The sequence below is a fragment of the Vombatus ursinus genome, unplaced genomic scaffold, assembly GCF_900497805.2.
Source record: "Vombatus ursinus unplaced genomic scaffold, bare-nosed wombat genome assembly UNPS02014809.1, whole genome shotgun sequence".
Classification (NCBI taxonomy): domain Eukaryota; kingdom Metazoa; phylum Chordata; class Mammalia; order Diprotodontia; family Vombatidae; genus Vombatus; species Vombatus ursinus.
Genome location: NW_020954587.1, coordinates 3370826 through 3392289, shown reverse-complemented (window position 1 = coordinate 3392289; position 21464 = coordinate 3370826). Strand labels below are relative to the sequence as shown.

Genomic DNA, 21464 nt, shown 5'->3' with positions numbered 1-21464 from the left:
TTGGTATTAGTAGAAAGCAGGACTGGACTTTGCATTGGAAACATCAGGAACTTTAGCTCTGCCATTTATAAGCTATGTTATTTTGGGCTAATCCCTTTATTTGTCTGGGTGAGGAAGCTGCTGGGTAAATGATGAGGCACTATATAAATGAGAGCCCCTATTATGTGGAACACATGCTAGCATTTACTATTTCTTTGGAGAGGCCAGCAAAAAGACTCTTCTGTTTTCATATAGGAAAATGAGTTAAGGTTAAGGGATGAGCCAAGCCAGAAGCGTCAGTCAGCCACGATCAGCAAGCAGTAGACACGAAATAGTGAAGGAAGCAAAGGAAGGCTGACTGTGTCCACAGAGACTGAATTGACTAGGGATGTTTCTGAGGGGACATCCGTTAACCTTTCCTTACTAAGTGTTGCCAATCAAAGACTATTGCCAGGGCAATGCTATGGGCAACCTTGCATTCATGAAGGGAGCTCAACCAGTAAGTATAGAGAGTCTGGAAGGACCAGACCCCAAAGCTACAGCCCTGAATGTTTACTCTGTCCCCATACCCAGGGTGAGGCAGTATTGTGCAGTGGGATGATCGTACAATTTGCAATACACAAGATCCAAGTCCATTCTTTATAAGCTGTGTGACTTTGTGCAAATCACTTAACCTCTCTGAAATGATTTCCTTACTCTGTGAAATGGAAATAAAAAGATTTGTGGCACCTACCTTGCAATAAGGCTGTGCAGATGAAATAAGATAGAGCAGGCTTTGGCCATACAATCTTATATTCTGTAGAATCTGGAGCAAGTTAGCAGCGATAACTAGTCCTATCCACTCATTTGACAGAAAGGCTGTGGCCCAAAGAAATGATCTGACTTGTCCAAGGGAAGGTAGTAGAAAGTAAAACCAGGATTCTTAAATTCAGTGCCTTTGCCCCACCTCTGTCATGTAAATGTCAATTGCTGTCATCATTATCAGCTCCTGTTAGAAGGGTTAGACCTAAAAAAATTATGAGGCTGACAGTTTCTATTCTCCATGTTCTCTCCTCCCCCATCATCCTTTGTTGCCTGTCTCTGCTTTTTTTGGTTCTCCCTTTCCCTTAGGTTGCCAGGGTCCCCCCCCCCCCAGGGGTGCCTCATTGAGACCTAGGCCTGCTTTCCCTTAGGGGCCTCAGGCTTTTATTCACCTCCACCCATGGAAGAGAGTCTTCTTGTAGCTGAAAGTTAAGGGATGGGGGAGAGGTCATCTAGGGATGGGAAGAGCATTATAGAGATTCAATGCTAGACTTCCCAGGGGAAATGGAAAGATTTCTTTTTACCACATTCAGTCTGGGCAGGAACAGGGCGGCACCCAGACAGTTTAGGGATAAGTGGTAGGCTCAGTTGTAGTGCCCTTGGAGAAGGATAAGCTCAGGGCCAATTGAGCCATGGAGAAGTGGTCAGGCATATCAGGAGAATCTAGAGTAAAAAAAATCCCCAAAAGGCTATCAAAGCTTAAAACCACATTAATGGACATAAATCTACCCTTGAATGCCCTGCATTAAAGGGTACATTTACATGTTTATGAAGCATGCAGATATGAGGGCAGGGGTTTGGAGAGAGAGAAATGCGGTGAGCCAGATAGAAAACACAGGAGGAAAGAGGGAGAAAGACCTGGGCACTTGTAGATAAAAGCTACCAGGATATGGATAGAGCTAATACTAAGACAAATGAAGTGAACCTCAAAGGAGGAGAGATTCCTGGGAGAATATGAGAGAATAGAGCAATATGAGGGATGTTCTAGAGATGGTATTAAGGAGCAAGGAGTAAGCCACCTCCTCCTCTTCCTGGACCAGTGTTTTGGGAGAAATGAGAGAAAGTGCATCCATCCTAGGAGAGATAGTCAAGGCTGCGTGTTTTCTAAGGGGAGTCAGGTTTCCATGAGTAAAGAAAATGGCAGCAAGGAGGTCTAAGATGATGGAAAGTTTGTGAACAATAGAATGGAGTTACAATGGAAAAAAAGGGAAAGAGGAACTCCTGAGCCATTGGGTTAAAGAGGTTAAAGATGAAGGATTGGGGAGCACAGGAAAGGAGTTTACACTGAGGTAGCCTGTGACTCTCAACTCAAGCAATTACAGAGGGAAGAAAGTTTGCTGGCCATAGGACATTGGATTTTCTCACACTATTACCTTTCCTTTTCTTGGAGGTTGCCACACCTCTGGTGCCACAGGTACCAGAATTCCTACTTTTGGCTCTGGCTATTGTTTTGAAGAAGGCTTTGTTTTCTGAATGTGCTCTCTTTACAGTCCAGCGTTGCAATAAACTTCATGCTCCAGAGAATGGCTACATCAAATGCTCCAGTGATGGCAATAATTATGGAGCGACCTGTGAGTTTTCCTGCATTGGAGGCTATGAGCTACAAGGTAGCCCAGCCAGAGTGTGTCAGTCCAACTTGGCCTGGTCAGGCACAGATCCAACTTGCAAAGGTAAGTGAGGAGCTTGTTCCTGAACTGATGTTGGAGAGCCTGGTGACGTCCTATGTTCAGAATTAAAGGGATGGAATACAGGGAAGTGTAATGGGACTTTTTCTGTTTTGGAGGCTTTGAATGTCATTCTACTTAATTTGAGTAGCTGAAAACTATCCCAACCTTCATCATTGTGGGGCTCTTCCTCCAGTTTTGTTCCTTCCTCTTAACACTAATTTCTTTCTACTTTCTCTGTGCCCCCAAAATGAAATTAACACTTCACAAAATTTTGAAGCAGGGAAATGTTCATCTTCGTTGTTCCCAGTGTCCCCTTTCTACTGGGTGGTGGAGTAAAAGAGTCGTGGGTTAGAAAATAGGAGACCAGACTTCTGATCCTGACTCTGCTAAATATTTACTGAGGAATGTTGGGTAAATCATTACTTTGGTGAGGGGGGCATGCCTTCAGTTTCCTCATCTTCAAAATTGGGTTGATAGTATCTATACTATGGCTCAGATAAGATAATGGATGAAAGCCTTTGTAAACCTTGAAGCACAAATAATGATAAGGTATTATTATCATGGAAGGTGACAGAAGAAGCCTTTGAGCACTTGTCTCCCCTCTCCTGTTCTGGGCCTGGAGTCGGGAAGATGTAAATTCAGATTTGGCCTCAGGAATTTACTAGATATATGACTATGAGTGAGTCATTTAACCTCTGTCTGCCTCATTTTCCTCAACTGTAAAATGGGGATAATAATAGTACCTACCTCACAGGGTTATTACAGGGATCAAATGAGATAATATTTGTAAAGTGTTTAGCGTAGTGCCTGGCACGTAGTAGATGCTTAATAAATGCTTTTTTCTTTCCTTTCTTCTTTCCTTTTTTCCTTCCTTGCTTGCTTCTTTCTTTCTTTCCTTCCTTCCTTCCTTCCTTCCTTCTTCCTCTCCTTTCCTGCCTCTCCCCTCCCCCACACCCAATTTCTCTTTCCTTCTCTCCTATACTATTAGGCATTGTTGATTTCCATATTTGTGACACTTTTTTCTCCTCTTTCCTTGTAAGGTCCTATAAAATAAATTTGTGCATAAGACAACTGGAAACTCTAAGAACCCCACTTTATTTCTCTGTACTTTATTTACAGAGAACATTTGAGCTCCAAAGACTTTAGTAATCATTGAGTTCAACTTCCTTTTTCATTGATGATGGAGCACAGATAAAAGGACATAATTAGTCCTAAGTCACATAGAAAGTTAGTGGAAGATATTAGAGAAGGTGAGTTAGAAAGTTGCCTTTTTTTTCAATATCTCAGCATCCTGTCATGAATAGGAGCTGATGCCTAATTCTTAGGATAGGAAGACCATGAGGCCATTTTGCTTCTCTGGTCCTTAGTTTCTTCCTCTGTGAAATAAGGGTTGAACTCTATCACCTCTAAGGTCCCTTGTGGCTCTAAATCAATGATCCTATGATCTTATGATCGCCAATAGAAGATTTACTTCCTGTGTGTTAGATACAAGTTGACCCACAACATTTCAGTTTCCAGTTAGATTGCTGATGAGTCAGTCAGTCAGTTAATAAATATTAAGCACCTTCTATATGCCAGGCATTATGCTAAGTGCTGGGGATACAAAGAGAGGCACAAACAGTCCCTGCCCTCAAGGAGCTCGTAGTCTAATGGAGGTCAACATGACCAACTATGTATACATGAGCTGTATACAAGATAATTTGGAAATAATCAGCAAAGGGAAGGCGCTAGAATTAAGAGGAGTAGGGAAAGGCTTCCTGTAAGAGGTGGGATTTTATTTATTCCTTCAAAGCAAGAGAATCCAGGAAGTAGAGGTGATAAGAGAGAGTATTCCAGGAGTGGAGGGCAGCTAGAGGAAATGCTAGAAGTTGGGAGAGCCTTGTTTGAGCAACAACGAGGAAGCTGATGTCACTGGATTACAGAGTAAGTGAAGGGGCTGAAAGTGTAAAAAGACTGGAAAGATGAAGGGGAAGTCAGGTTATGAAGGGCTTTGGACACCAAATAGAGGAATTGATTGGTGGAAGGAAGAAAAGGGGTGGGCCTGTGATATGCTTAGACCTGTGCTTTAGGAAGATGATTTTGACAGGTGAGTGGAGAATGGACTGGAGCAGGGAAGGACCAACCAGCAGGCTATTGCAATAGTTCAGGTTGGAGGTGATGAGGTTCCCGCGCTAGGATCCTGGCAGACTCCGTCTCTACGTTGGCTTCTTTCTTTCTGTCTGTCTCTCTGCCTCTTTCTCTCTCTTGGTTTAACACACATCTCACACACACACATACACACACAGACACACACACACACACACACACACTCATCCTGAATGCTCTTTTGTTCTCTAGATAACTTGCTATTTGGGTTTTTGTTTGTTTGTTTTTTGGTCAGGAAATTGGGGTTAAGTGACTTGCCCAGAGTCACACAGATGGTGAGTGTTATGTTTCTGAGGTCGGATTTGAACTCAGGTCCTCTTGACTCCAGGGCTGGTGCTCTATCCACTGTGCCACCTAGCTGCCCCATAACTTGCTATTTGTGAAAGGATGCATGTTCCTCTTTTGGTCACCTGGGAGGCCTTTATTTTGTACAAATGTAGAGTAAGTGTTAATACACTTGTTTAAAAGTGAAAGACATTTAGCTATCTGTCATGTATATTTTCCCAGTTATCATATTTGAACCTGTTATAATACTGGTTATAGTCATATCTTTGGAAGAATGGATTCTGTCTATTAAGTATGATGTTAAGCTTCTCCCTAGTTTACTTGGGGAAATCTTTACATTTTACATTAATTTAGTAGGTTCGAGCTTTGATTGAATAGACTTAGCTTATAAAAACAGTGATCAGGTGCTTTTATTCCCTTAAATCTAGAATTTTGAGCAGTAACTGGGTAAGACATCACTTCATGCCTGAATTATGAGTAACACCATAGTATCAGCCCTAGAACAAGAGTTAGCAGGTAGTCATCCACATGACTTCAACCAACAATATTCTGATTAAAGAAAGTGTTGAATAAACGACTGAATCATTCAGACTTGTTTGTGGAAGCAGAGGCATTTATGATAGTGATTCAGGACCAAGTTATCGCAATCAGAAATTTCAGGAGGATTATCTTTAAGGAGCTCAGACTTGGTGATCATTGCAAGTTAGGCAAGGAAATGGTAGAAATTGTACAGCACGTCTCCACAGGCAGCAAAAATTTAGTGCCTCCTGAATACTTATTAACATATAACCTGGTGTCTAGAATTATACATTGGAAACTCTTTTGTGGACTGACAGATCCCCGTAATGCAAATACAGAAATAAAAATATCCCTGTGAACTTCATTAAAATGCGTGAAACTGGAGCATTATTATTAGCCAAACTATAACCCCCAGTAATCTAGAAATAAGATTGACCCATAAAAACTTCAGAACAACATTTTAACATTTTAAATGAATATAATTATACCAAATATTTATTATCTCCAAGCTAGGTAGAACAAAAATCTTTCAAAATATAGACCCCTGGCAGAAGAAATAAGTCATATAGGAACAGAAAGTGGCACATATCCTTCCCATCATCTTGTCTGCTGCTGGAGTTGTGCAGAGAATGTATTCAGTAAGCCTATACAAGATGAGTTTGTATCCTAATACTTTTATTTAGCATCATCATCATCATCAACAATAACAAACAGTTTTTTTTTAATCCACCTGTGCAACAGTGTGCTGAACTTGAAATATGAAAGGATAGGGGAGAGTGACTTGTCCAAGGAAAGCATTTTGTTATTCTTAAAACGTATAAAGGTCAGTTCTCATTCTGTTTATCTCTATTCTCTAAGTATCTTTTTATCCAGAGGCATTTTGATGCAGGAAAGGATTTGGAGTCAGGGGACATGGGTTTTAATCCTGCCTCTGTCACAGTCTTTGAATCCTTGGGCAAGTAGACTTAACCAATCTGGATCTCAGTTTCCTCATTGTGCAATAGATGGCTCACTTCAATTCTAACACAAAGGAAGCCTTCTGAATGATATTCCATGTCGATCTGAACTTTCCCCTCCATTTTCGGCTCTTTTCATCCTCAACTAACCCCTCCCCCCCACCAGTGACTTACCCTTTCATACTGGCTTTAGGCCATCAATCCATGATAAGCTCCTACAGTACAGGGCAAATTTCATGTTTTTATCCCTAATATTAGTGTGGTGCTGACATATCTATCTATCTATCTATCTATCTATCTATCTATCTATCTATCTATCTATCTATCTATCTATCTATCTGTATCTTAATATATATCGATTGATTGATTTCCTGGAATTATGGAGTACTCTGCCCCAGGCACTGACCAACCTTTCCCACTGCAGCTATGAAGATCAATGTGGGCGTCAGGAGTGCCGCTGCCCTCCTGGATCAGTTTTATGAGAAAAGAAGGCTCCTTATTGTGTCTACCCCAACTGCACGTAACTTGCTCTACAGGGCACAACTTTCAATGCTTCAGGTAAGAACCATGATGCTTCAGGAAAGGAGAGAGGTGGACAGGGGAAAGCTTTTCCTGAAGTCCCCCTCCACGCCTTCCCCTAAAACAAGTCAAAAATGACCTATTTCTCCTCCAGCATTACAGAGCATTTTGTTCTTCAGAATCAAAATTCTCCTTTGCAGTTGTTATATACAAACCCTCTCCCCATCCCCCTCCATTGAATGCAAGTACCTTGAGGGCAGGACTGTTTGTTCTTGTCATCTTATCCTCAGTCCTTTAGCCCAGTGTCTGGCACATAGTAGATGCCTAATAAATACTTGTGGGATTTGAAATATATTTTGTATTATCATTCTCTGTGCTTGTGTTGTTTCTCCTACTAGACAGTAAGCATCATGTGAGTAGTGACTGTCTTCTCAAAACTTTTTCTCTCATCCATTTCTTGGCACAGTATCTCCCTGGGTATTTAATGCATATTTGTTGAATTAGAGTGAATTAAGGTAAAACGAGTGTCAAAGAATAAAGCCAGTTCACAGACTTGCCCCTTCCTTCCCTCCCTCCCTCCTTCTTTCCTTTAATTTCTCCATTTGTTAAGTGCCTCCTAGCAAATAACTGTGCTAGGGGATGAAAAATCTACTTCAGAACTTAAAAATCTGTGATTTCTCGAGAGTGGGTATATTTTGTACCGACAAAGGTCAAAATGTTTCTACTACAAGTGTTGTTGTGACCAAAGAAAAAAGTGCTCATCTTGCGACCAATCTGGTGATGAACTTTTCTGAATTTAGTTGAACTGATTTTCAGATAATAACCACACATTCCATCACTGGCCCATCCCTAAAACTTTTATATCTTGTGTTCTGCTGGCTTAGCTTTGGGAAGCCTCGAATGTTAACTTCATGCCACAATGAGGCATCACAACAGGATTTTAGTGGCAACTAGAATAGATAAAAAGATAAATATGATATATTCCCTGCCTACAAGGAATTAACAGCTTAGGGAAAGTGTTGACATAGGCATAAATAGAATACAAAGCAGAATACATATATGCCTTTTCTTTGATGAATCACGCACCCCTATAAAATATGGGGACTTTGACTTTGTTAGATTCTAGGAGATACCACATCCTGAATGTTTTGAAAACATAAGGACCTGTAGCACTTACTTGGAGCTGTTGATGTATGGTGAGGATAGCCAATATGACTAAAGGTAGAAGCCAGAATTTGCCTTTGTTATATGACAAAGGGCTATAAGCAATGTGTATTGTTCTGATTCAGACCAACTGGTAGAGCATCCTAATGTGTCTCTAGGTGTAATCGTTAGCAGTCTTTCAAAAGACATAATAATTCTTTCCTCTCAGTGTTGGTATAATTTGGAATGACATTTTTTTCCTTCACCCTTGATTCAGAATTCAAACACACATCTCGAAGAACTGCTTCTCACCTTTAGAATTCATTTTGGCTCTTTCCTAGGAGCCAGATTCATTGGAGAAGTGAAAAGCAGGAGGCTCAGAAGGGGATCCTGTGGCTGAGACCAGTAGGATTGACCTGATGTTGCCTTGATAGCTTGATTTTCTTTGACACCCAGCCTGATGTTGGTGTTCGTGTCATATAACCCTAGAGAGGGGCAGCATGGGGTGATGGGTTGAGCACTGACTAGGGGCCAGGAGTATTGGTTCTGCTACTAACTGGCTATATGACCTTGGGTAGGTCACTTTAACCCTTGGGTCTTCAGTTTCCTCATTAAAAAATAGGTGTATTGGACTAAATGATCCCTAATTTTCCTTCCCTTAGGCAACAAGGTGGTAGAGTGGATAGAGTTTTGGTACTAGAGTCAGGAAGACCTGAGTTTAAATCCTGTTTCAAATACTATCTGTATAACCCTGGGTGAGGTACTTAACCTCTCAGCCTCAGTTTCCCCACCTCTACAATGAGGATAATAATAATACTTACCTCTAGGGTTGTTGTGAGGATCAAATGAGATAACATATGTATAGCACTTTGCAAATCTTAAAGGACTGTATAAATGCAAGCTATTATTATCCCATTTCTAATGTTCTTAAGCTCCATGACCATAAGGGCAATGTCACGATTATCTTTGTATTTCCCCAACGTATAGCTCAATGCCCTGACTGAGTAGTTACTTTGTAAATGTTGGTTGTGTTTAATCAAATAAGTAGCAGACAGCTTATGCTTAGATTTTTAATTGCTTTTGCTCTATAAAATAGTATTGTTATGTTAGCTTAAATGTGTACATTCATAGTCATTCATTAAATACCAGTTCTCAGTAGTAGCAAAATACTCAGTGTTTCTTTCATTTATTTATTTTAGTAGAATGGTCATTAGCTAGAGTTAGTTTTTTCCAGTCCTTAAGCTTCAGCCTAATGCCTTAATTCTACTGGTCTGGCTATATAAGTGTCTAAAGGGTTGTTCCAGGGAAGGATTAGACTTATTCTGTTTAACCATCCAAGGCAGAATGCCTTTGAAAGTAGTGACTTTGTCCTCATTTAGTCTTCTAGGAAAGAAGATGACGATTTCATTTGATTTTTTTGTTGAGATGGCCACAGAACCTCCTCCTTTCCAAAGGTGGAATTTTGTGACATGAATTTTTCCTGAACATGACATACCTACTCAGAGATCCCCTCCCCTCACTCCATTTAGTTCTGGGACCCTCTGTAAAGCCTCATACTAACCAGGTCTAGCCCCAGGCAGAAGTGTGATAGAGGATGTTTGGTCCCCAGTACCCTTCCATCCTTTGTCACATTTCATCATTCCTGCCAACACACCTCCCCTCCCTCCCACCTCCTGGGAGTGTTGTATCCCAAAGAGATTTGCAACTCTGTCAGCATCCCAGGATCTGATCTCTTCTTTCTCTATTACCCCACCTAGTGAGGCTTACCATTTCTCTGTCTCATGTTGCTAGATGTCTTAACCGTGCATTAATTCTACTGTGAACAGCTTAATGTGTCACTCCTATTACAGACTGAGCTCCCAATTGGAGTCCTTCAGTGCCTTAACTGAATGGAATCCACTGATGCAGAAATCCCAGGCAGCCCCGCTGTGAGCGGAGACTATTTCAAAAGCAGACCATGGACCTTCTTGCCCAGAAGAGGGGCTGTGGCAATATTTGTGATCTGAAAATAAAATAGTATTTATTTGAAGGATTTTTTTTATTTCCCTTTTCAAAAATCCAATTTTGCTGCTTCAGTGCGTTTTCTTTTCCATTGCCAGGGAAGGTACTCATCAGATCACTTGGCAAAATCTGTCTGGACCTGTGTTGCTCAGTCTTTTTCCCAGGACCAACACATATGATTGAAACTTTAAAAAAAAACAACTCGGAAACATTTTTTCCTTCTTTCTTTGCAAGTCAAATTTAGAGTTCTCTAGGGCAAACTTAGTTTTTTTTTTTTTCTGTTTATTTAAGGAAGGGTGACTCCATGGAGTTTTCATCAATTCTAGACGTAGACACAAAGGCTACCATTTTTTTAGGTTTAAAAATAACCCTAAAAGACAAATTTTCATTGAATCCCAGTGAGAAAAAAGCATTACTTTTGGAGGCAGAAGACATGGGTTCATATTTTGTCTTTGTTACTATCAGTGTTATTTGACACACTTAACCCCTTTGGGCCTCGGATATATCTAATATGGAAAATGAAGGGGGTTGGATTAGATGACCTGAAGGTCCCTGGCTGCTCTAAATCTATGATTTTATGATTCATAGCAAAGTATTTTCATATATTTTTTATTTCATTAAATATTTCTCAATTACATGTAAATTTTTAACATTCATTTTTTAAAAATTTTGAGTTCTCAAATCTCTTTCCTAACCCTCCCTTTATCTCTTGAGAAGTCAAGCAATGTGATATAGATTATACATGTCAAGTCATACAAAACGTATTTCTATATTAGCCATGTTGCAAAAGAAAGCACAAAAACCCCAAGAAAAATAAAGAAAGTAAAACAAAAGTATATGCTTTGATCTGTACTCTGAGTTCATCAATCTCTCTCTGGAGGTGGATAGTACTTTTCACCATGGATTATAGGAAAGTATTTAGGGATTATATAAAGCAGAGGTTTATATAAGGTCTAGGTTACTTTCTAGGATCAAACATAAACTTCTGTATTTGTCATTTAAAACCACCCTTCACAATCAGGTCCCTGCCTGTTTCCAGTCTTGTTACTCTCATGACTATCCTTCAGATACTCTATGATCCAGTCAAACTGGCCTTTTGCTATTCCTTACTCAGGACAGACACTCCTCCTGACTCTGTACCTTGGCACTGGCTGTCCTACCATGCCCAGAATGCACTTCTTCCTTCTCTCTTGGAGTTCCTTGCTTCCTTTAAAGATTCAGCCCAAACACCACATTCATTATGAAGGCTTCCCTGATCTCTCCCTCCTAATGCCCTGGAAGTATTAGGGATGAGTGCTTTCTCCATATCTACATGTTGTTCTTTCCTGATAAGATGTAAGCTCCTTGAGGGCAGGGACTGTTTGATTTTTGTCTTTATACTCCCAGCACCTAAGGGTCTGGCCAGTTAACAAGTAATAATTGATTGGGTGCCTCTACTTGGCAAAGTTCTTTTCTTCCAGTGACACCCTTTTCCTTTGTCCATTTAACCCCTGACACTAAAAACCTCTTTTCCTAAAAATATTCCTCTTTCTCACGTTGGCCTTTTCAGCAATCGCAGTGTGGTCTAGACCTAAGGCACATCACGGTTATTGAACTGGTTGGCACATATCCAACCCTGATAGGAAGAATAGGAATGAGGATCATGCCCCCAGCACTCACCCTACAGCTCAGGTAAGAGAAAATCGCCTTTTTTTTTCTTCTCAGGTAAATGCACTTTTCTTTGCCATTGCCCAGAATTCATTCCCTTTCTTGTTCACACCAGTGAATCCCTTTTATTTTCAGTTCACCCTGTGATAGTCTGAGTGTTAGAACAGTACAAATTGATTAATCTCTCCTTGACCAATTTTAAGAGAAATCAGTCTTGGTCTTTCTCAGGCCTAAGACTTTGATTTAGAAAAACCATGGTTACCCAGTGCATCCTGGACTATCACCTTCATGATGTTCTTTGTTCTTTTTGAAATGAAAGACAAACAACAACAACAACAAAAGAAATTAGACAGTGTTTGTGAAAGGAATCAGAAAAAAAAAATCCTCATTTCTAAAGGGTCTTTTTCTAGTCTTTTTGGTGAAATTGCTTCATGTATCTGTCTAACCAATCCATACATGTATCTTGTTCTTCAGTTGTTTTTTAGACATGTATGAGTGTTCATGACCCATTTGGTGTTTTCTTGCAAAGATATTGGAGTGGTTTGCCATTTCTTTCTCCAGCTCATGTTACAGATGAGGAAATGGAGGCAAACAAGGTTAAGTGAGTTGCCCAGGGTCACACATCAAGTAAGTGTCTGAAGCCAGATTTGAACTCAGGAAGATGAGCCTCCCTGACTCCAGGCCCGACCTCACACACACACACACACACACACACACACACATGCATATATATGTATGTATATACACTACACCGGAATGTTCTCGGCAATTGGACCTCCAGACCAGTTCTGTGTTTTGTCTGGTTTCAGGTTGCTGCTGCGGATCCCTCTTAACACATTCAGCATATTATTGGTGGATAAGCACGGCATGGATAAAGAACGCTACATGTCTATAGTGACACCAATATCCCTTTTCAACCTGATTGACACTTTCCCATTGAGAAAAGAAGAGATGGTTATACAAGCTGAAATGGGCCAGGCATGCAACTGATGATGGCAAAACCTGGAAACTTCTGATTGTTGAATGGATTCCATTTCCCTACCTACATAATACCCAAAGCATGCCTTTTTTTAAAAAAAAATGTCACTGATGTACAGATTTCTTTTGTAATTTTAAAATTTTATTTTATTATGTAACTTCTTTGTATCTGAAAATGAACATTATGAGTTTTTTTGGTGCTTTTAGGTATCTCTGGAAAATTTCATACTAATAACAGAATCTAGAATTTCTAATCCTCTCTATCCTCATAACATCCTCTTTCCACCCCTCTTCACTAAAATGAGTGACCTTGTACAGAATTTTATAGACTATGGCAACATACAGATCTGGGACATTTCATTCAGTACATAATAGAACTCTTTTACATTGTATTTTTTTAATTAAAACTTTTATTAATAAAATGTTTGGGGGCAAATTTAGAATTGAGTATTTTGAAATTCACTTTGCATGTATAGACTTATTGCTGATCATGTAAACATCCAAACTGCAGCCTGGCTTTTATAAGAGAGAGAGAGAGAGAGAGAGACAGACAGACGGACGGAGAGACAGAGAAAGAGAGAGACAGAGAGAGAGAGAGAGAGAGAGAGAGAGAGAGAGAGAGAAAGTTAGAATGGCAGCCTTAGTCTTACTCTTTCAGAGCAAAGAAGCTACATTTCCCTCTTAGAGTTTTAGGGGTACCCTTCAGGCATTCTTAGATTTTGAACTCGTTGAGGGTAGGGGATGGTTGTTTGCTTTCTTCTATATCCCCAATACTTAGAAAAGTGCCTGGCACATAGTGGGTGCTTAAAAATATTTATTGACAGACTATGAGGTGTCATTCTCTAATGCTATCAACATGGGCCCCCATTCCAATGTATTTTGCTCACTTTCAACTGCCAGTAATGGATGCTTCAATTATACTTAACCAACAAACACATTCATTTGCTTTTACAAATGGATATTACCCTGAACATATAGCAAGATCAGAATTATGGACATTTATCCTCAACACCAGGGAGCACACTTTTTCCTATATCATCTTAGTCTCTGAAGAGATGGAGTTCAAACTTAAAGTATTTCTTGCATGTCATTCATTCTACCAAGCTCACTTCTAAATTCTGCATAGCCATTGGAACGATTTGATAGATAGATAGATAGATAGATAGATAGATAGATAGATAGATAGATAAATGGATGGATAGCATGAGCAATTATTAAGTGCCTACTTTGCGCCAGGCCCTGTGCTAAGCACTAGGAACACAATAAAAAACAAGAAAGCAAAGATGGTCTCTACTCTCAAGGAGCTTACCTGCTAATGGGATAAGAAAACATATAAAGTAGAAAGGGTAGGGATGGTGGTAGTACATGCATAGGATCAAAGCAGCTGGTGTGGAGGAAACCAGCAGATCAGAAAATGAGGTAGAAGGGAAGTAAGCAGCGTGACTGGGGACTATTGATGATATGGTGGTTCCAGGAACCACTGAGTGGTTTGCCATTCACTGAGTGGACCTTAAAGGGGAGTTTTACTCGGGGGGAGAAAGATAGACATTGTAGAGGTGGAGTACACCCCAGAATGGTGAGATTGCTGTAACTCTCTCGTGGCTGCCTTCAGTCCATGCTAGATCAGGTAGCTCAACAGGGACTTTTCTGTGCACCATTTGGGCTGACCACAAAACATGGCATTAATTCCAATTTCTAGACCTCTAGTGGCTTGACATTCTGACCTTTCAAAGTCCACAATTTCATAGATGTCTACAATACATGTTTACCTAAAAGCAGGAAATAATAAAGACAAAGAAGCAAAGTAACAGAGGTCTGTATTCACAGGCCATCTGTTGACCTCAGGTGGAGAATGACCACAAAGAGTCTTACAGTATTTTATCTCTCACTCAAAGAGCAGCCAAACAGGAAAGAAGAAGAGGAAGAAAAGAAACAGACATTATTAAGCACCTACTATGTGCCAGGTACTATGCTAAATACTTCATAAATATAATCTCACTTGATCTTCACAACAACCCTGGCTGATAGGTGCTCTTATTATCTCCATTTATAGTTGAGAAAACTAAGGCAGATTGAAGTTAAGTGGCTCACCCAGGGTCATATAGCTAGTAAGTGTCTGAGGCCAGATTTGAATTCAAATCTTCCCATATCTAGGCCCAGCACTCTATCTGTTGTATGTTGTACTATCTCTCTCTCTCTCTCTCTCTCTCTCTCTCTCTCTCTCTCTCTCTCTGTAGTTAGTACCTTTTAAATGTACTCTGGTTTGTCTGCATAGGGACAAGAGGGGGAAAGGAAGGGTATATAAGATGGAGGACAGTATAGTAAGGGGGTAGTCAGAAGTGAAACAAACTCAAATGTTGGAGATACAAATATGAAGGGAGGAATTAAAGGGAAAGGGAGAACAAATAAAAATTGGGATAGAGGGTAGGGCAAGTAGAAGAGAAGGCCTATGATAGAGGAAACAGGCTATGCTACTTATATATCAGACATGTAAAACAAATTCCCTCTCTTTTACCACCTTATTGTTAAAGTTGGGGGTTTTGACTGCACAGAGTAGAAAAATACAAGAGGACAGGATGGAAAATAATCTTTATTTGACAATTCTCATTGTGAATATGAGTGGGATGAACTCATTCATAAAATGGAAGAAGATAGTAGAGTGGATGCAAAGACAAAATTTGACCATCTGTTGTTTTCAAGAAATACACTTAAAACACAAATATTAACATAGAATTAAAATTAAGAGCTAGAGCAAAATCTAGTATATTTTGGATGAACCCCCAAATCAGAGGCAGCAATCACAATTTCACATAAAGCTATAATAGATTAGATATGATAAAAAGAGATAAGCAGGGAGATTTCATTGTGATTAAAGGCACCATCAATAATTAAATCAATACTTAATATTTTGAGGTTGTTCATGACAACATGGCCTCAAAAACATTTGAGGTTTTCTTGGCAAAGAAAGTGATTTGCCATTTCCTTCTCCAACTCATTTTATAGATAAAGAAACTGAGGCAAATAGGATTAAGCAATTTGCCCAGGGTCACATAGCTAATAGGTGTCTGAAGCCAGATTTGAACTCAGTTCTTCCCGACTCCAGACCCAGCACTCTATCCATTGTATTCTATACACTGTGCCACCTAACTGACTCCTCCCTACTCTAAATTCAAGGGCTGACTTTCGGTAGTTTCAAGTGAGAGAGCTCTGCTGCACGTGAAACCCCAATCTAGAAGCAGATCTTCTATGAATGATATAGCACCAAGTGCCCCACAAACATATGCAACAAAACCAAAGAGGGAGACCTAGAAAGAAATCTCATTAAAAAAAAGAAAGTTGTAGAAGCTGTAAAGTATTTGAGAGTGTATCTACCATGATGCACCCAGGAGTTATGTAAATCCATTTATAAAATGCTGCTTTCAGAAATAAAACTAGATACCATTAATTGGAGTAACATTAGTTGCTCATGGCTAGGTCAGACTAATATAAAAAAATGACAATACTACTTAAATTAATTTACTTATGCAGTGCTCTACCAATCAAACCACCAAAAGAAAAATAACGAAATTCACATGGAAGAACAAGAGGTCAAGAATTTCAAGGTTAGTAATGAAAAAGCCAGGGGAATCAGTGCCAGATCTCAAACTGTATTACAAAGGAATAATCATTAAAATGATTTGGTAATATCAGGGAGACAGACAGACAGACATCAAGGGAACAGATTATGTATACAACATACACAAGCAAATAAATGTAGCAGCATAGTGTCTGATAAACTTAAAGACCCCAGTTAGTGGGAGAAGATCTCATTATGTGACAAACTTGCTAAGAGGATACTAGTCTGGCAGAAATTAGGGTTAGATCAATACCTCACATGTCATATACCAAGATAAACTCCAAGTTGATATGTGATATAAAAGATGACAAAATAATAAACAAATTAGAGGAGCAAGAAAGCAATTTTCTTTCAGATCTATGGATGGAGAAGAGTTCATGACTAAACAAGTGGTAGAAAGAAATACACAAAATAAAAGAGACAATTTTCATATGATAAAATAAAAGGTTTTATACAATGAAATATAATATAGTTAAAATTAGAAAGGGAATAGGCACTTAGGAAATAGGAAATAGGGAAGATGAACCTTCCTGACTCTAGGGCTGACACTCATTCTACTGCACCACCTGACTGCTCTTTCTTTTATTGAGAAATAGCTAACCAAATGATGGCACATGGATTGTTGTTCTATTAAAACTTTTAAAAATTGGATAGTTTCAGAGGAAACTGGTAAGACTTCTGTGAACTGATGCAAAGCAAAGTGAGCAAAAGTAGGAGACCAATTTTTTATGATGACAGCGTTATAGACAAAAACCACTTTGAAAAACCTTAGAACCCTTATCAATGCAATGATAAACCGCAAATCCAGCAGCCTAAGGATGAAACACGCCACTCACCGCCTGCAGAAGGAGATAGACATTTTTGGTAAGATAATTATGGGAATTTGTTTTGCTGGATATAAATGTTTATGATGAGGGTTTTAATTATTTTTCTTTTTGGGGGTTCAATTTGGGAGCAGTGGTAGGAATATTATAAGTGATTGTAAAATAAATCCACGTAAAAAAAACAAAGATGAAAGGAAGTTTGTAGATTATGGAGCAAATATTCCAAAGGAACAAGAAAAGGACCTAGGATATCTAGAGTCAGGCAAAAAGGGTGGAGTGCAAGGGTAGCGGTGGCTAATGAGAAGATGTTGAGTCTAGGCTGAGAAATGGCATTTCTACATTAGCCACTGAAGTTCCAGGATCCCTGGGAAGGCATGACTATAGATGGAGGGGAGTAACACTCACTATTGAGTAATGATTCCTGGTAGAGTATCAGTGGTTAGAGAGAAGTCCATTCAGGGGAGGAGGCGAGGGACAGTGCATGAGGTTAGAAAATTTTAGGTTCTCTCTAGAACCAAGACAATTTGTTATTCAGCTCTTCAGTCATGTCCAACTCTTTGTGAGCCTGTAGACCATAGCACATCAATCCTTGTCCATGGAGTTTTCTTGGCAAAGATACTGGAATGGTTTGCTATTTCCTTCTCCAGTGGAATAAGGCAAATGGAGGTGAAATGACTTGCCCAGGGTCACACAGCTAGTAAAGTGTCTGAGGCTGGATTTGAACTCAGGTCTTCCTGACTCCAAGCCCAGTGCTCTATCCACTGAACTATGTGACTGCCTCAAAACAAGACACTACCATTTTTTTTTTTAAAACTGACCAAAGACTCAAAATAAAACAGAAACAAAGAATGAGCACCAGGGCGTGAAAAGGTCTAAGGATTTAAAGATTAAAGGAGAACTTAAGTACTTAGGAGAAGGCCAGCAGGGAGAATTGAATTACCATTATAAGTATTAATATTCCAAAGACAGCAAAGTGACACAGAGTATAGAGTGCTGGGCCTGGGATTGGGAAGACTGGAGTTCAAATCCAGCTTCAGACACTTACTAGCTGTGTCACTTTGGGCAAGTCAATTAACCTTGGTTTGCCTCAGTTTCTTCAACTGTAAAATAAGGATAGAATAACACCTACTTCACATGATTGTTGTGAAGATCAAATGAGATGATATTTGTAAAGCACACTACTATGTGCTTGCCACATAGTAGGCAACATAAATATGTTTATTTCCTCTCTCCTCCCAGTGCTAAATCCCATATTCCCCTGTAAGTAAATCAATGTATTTTTGGAGGTGGGGAAATAACAGAGGGAAGTCCTTTGAATGAATAGAAGATAGATAAGATGCACTCTTCACCAAGTTTGGGCATAAGGAAAGAATGATTAATAATTTCTTTAGTTTCTTGGTAAGTAATAATTTACTCTTAATGAGTAATAATAATATTAACATTTACATAGTACCTACTATGTGTCAGGCACTATGCTGAGCACTTTATAATTATTATCTCATTTCATCCTTGCAACGATCCTTTGAGGTGGTGGGAAAATAGGATAAAAGCAATTCAAAGGAGGGACTCTTTGGGGCTTAAAAAATAGAAGGTTTGTTGGCCTTGCCATAGAAAGGAACGATGGGGTGGCATGGGGGGACCCATATGTGTGTGGGAGCTACAGGGGCTGTATGTAGGATTTTGTTTGTGGAGTAAATGGGAACCTTGAGGTATCAATTACTTTGAGCAAGGGTTGAGCTGATCAGGACTTTCACACCAGGGCAGGATAGAGGGTCTCTATGGGTCTCTAGGTGAGCTAGCACCTAGGATGGAAACAGACATAGTTCAAGGGATGACATATAATAACATTAAGAGGGCTAAGTTCCAATAATAAAGACAAGCTGTAAAATGTGTCGGGGTATAGACAAAACATAAACAACTAGAAAAAGGCAGATATCAAACACATACTTTACAAACTCTAAAACATATTTCTAGGATCACACTAAAATGATCTTAGTCTTTTAATTTAACTCTTAGAACCTTCCTTCCTATTTGCCTGTCCTAAACCCAAGTTCTCTGAATTTGCTTAAGTTGTTAATAATTAAGAAACAGACCTAAATGGGGACCAGGTAACATCACCCTGAATAATGGATAGGTTCAAGAATAAATTACAGGGACAAATGACAATTGCGTGAGAGAGACTGATAACAGGGAGAAAACAACCCAAAATTTGGGAGACATCGCTAAAGCAGTCTTCAAAAGAAAAAAAATTATCCCTGAAAACATTAACAAAAGAAAAAGAGGGGATTAATGATCTGTGTATGGCATTCAAATAATCAGGACCTCAACAAATTAACAATACAAAATAAAAAAACTTGAAAATTAAAGGAGAAGCAGAGTATTATAGGGTATTTACTCCCAGACAAGTATTTTTCCATTGTAATCACTGTTTTGTTTTTTTTTTTAACAAAGCCATCTCATGCTGAAATTTTATGTCACGGTTGAAGATTAAAAAAAAACACCTTTTCAACTTTTGTAACTGGACTTCTTTACATATTAGATGTCATTAAAAACAAAACAAAAAAGAAAAAAAATACAAATACAGATAAACAAATAAACACCACACAGAAACTTCTGTATTTTCTCTTACTGGTAACATGGCTAGCCATTAAGTAGAGCTGAAAGTGAGGCTAAAAAGTCAATGTTTTTGATGATCCAAGACAATTCCAAAGGACTCCCGATGAAAAAATACTATTCACCTCTAGAGGTGAAGTCTGAGTACAAACCGAAGTATTTTTTAAAAATTTTTTTTTGCAACATGGCTAATAGGGAAATATGTTTTGCATTATTTCACATGCATAATTGATATATTGCTTACCTTCTCAATGTGTGAAGGAGGGGCTGGAGGGAGAGAGAGAATTTGGAACTTGAAATTTAAAAAAAGAACGTTAAAATAAATAAATAATATTTTTAAAAAAAATCACTGTTCGTTTAGAGGATAACACAAAAGTAGCAGGTTTGGCATGGGGAGAGAACAAGATCTAGGTCATTCACTGAACCCTGTAGGAAAATCTTCCCTACTTTTTGTTTTTGTTCTTGTTTTTATTCTTTTGTGAGGGAGAAAATGAGAAAGGGAATGGGGAGGGAAGACAGAGAATGTGAGGTTATCAAAGACACTAAAAAGAAGATATTTGACACCCAAAGTTCTGGTGTTTGGTCTGCAATGCAGTGGAGTCACTCAAACTACAGAAAAACAAGGCTGGCCCAGTCAGTGTTACCAATTTTCTGAAGGGTTGGTTTTTTTAAAATTGTTCAGTCGTTTCAGTTGTGTCTGACTCTTTATGATTCTCATAGGGGTTTTCTTGGCAAAGATACTGGAGTGGGTTGCCATTTCCTTCTCCAGTTTATTTTACAGATGAGGAAACTGAGGCAAACAAGGTTAAGTGTCTTGCCCAGGGTCACACAGCTACTAAGTGTCTGAGACCGGATTTGAACTCAGGAAGATGAGTCTTCTTGACTCTTAGTCCGGCACTCTATTGACTAAACCAGCTGCCCTATTTTGTTTTTATTAAGGAAACTAAAAAATGCTGTTATAAAACCCTGATCCATACTCAAATAAGAATTTAAAATACAGTTTAAGGACATAGAAGTAATTTCAAAGTGCTGAGTTATGTCAATAAGTAATCCATTTGATGAATGGTGGTGCATTAAAGTAGTCTGTGGAAAGTAAGAATTGCCATTTATTAAAATAAGTATTAATTAACTTAGTTTTTTTTTAGTTGCATTTCAGTCAATGCCAGGGGTTGGTTTAATGATTTATTTTCTCATTTGGTATGTGGGTCATCTTAAAAGGGGGAAGATTCATTTCTATGCATAAAGCTCAGAATCATTTTAGAGTGTGCTGAATAAATGGAAAGCAACATTCTCCCCTCCAGGAAGGCTCTGTACTTAGGTCGTAGTGGTCTGAGATGAATAAATGAATTTTAAATAGAACTGAAGCTGTAATCATCCTTCTGGCCACAGATCACGTTTGAATGACTCTCACTTGGGCATCTGGGTATCTTCTAAGTTATCTTTATGCAATTAAACTTAACTAAATAGTAGATATTCATTGCTTTCCATTTGCTTACTCATTCATTTTTCTTTAGTTAGAAACCATTTATTAAGCATTTTGCTGTGGGGAGTGAGAGAAAGTGGGGGGGGAAGGAAGAGGAAGAGAGAGGGAGAAGAAAGAAAGAGTAAGAGAGAGAGAATACATAGATGCCATCTCTGGAAAACAAGCATATACCTCCAGATTCGAGGACAAAATTGGGTAACCTACAACTTCCCTACTGAAAATCTGAGAAAGAAAAATATTGCCATTTTGCAACATGTGGAGGGTGTTGTTAAACATTGAACAGGTAAA

General features: G+C 39.0%; 1 protein-coding gene across 1 annotated transcript in view; it reads left to right on the top strand.

The window, feature by feature from the left end:
- Positions 1-13063, top strand: part of SRPX (sushi repeat containing protein X-linked) — a 92713-nt gene extending 79650 nt beyond the window's left edge. The window contains exons 7-10 of the mRNA XM_027875562.1: positions 2271-2450; positions 6777-6910; positions 11565-11686; positions 12472-13063. Of these exons, the coding sequence (XP_027731363.1) occupies positions 2271-2450; positions 6777-6910; positions 11565-11686; positions 12472-12652 (617 nt within the window). The 3' untranslated portion in view covers positions 12653-13063. The remainder of the gene's footprint in view (positions 1-2270; positions 2451-6776; positions 6911-11564; positions 11687-12471) is intronic.
- Positions 13064-21464: the final 8401 nt, after the last annotated feature.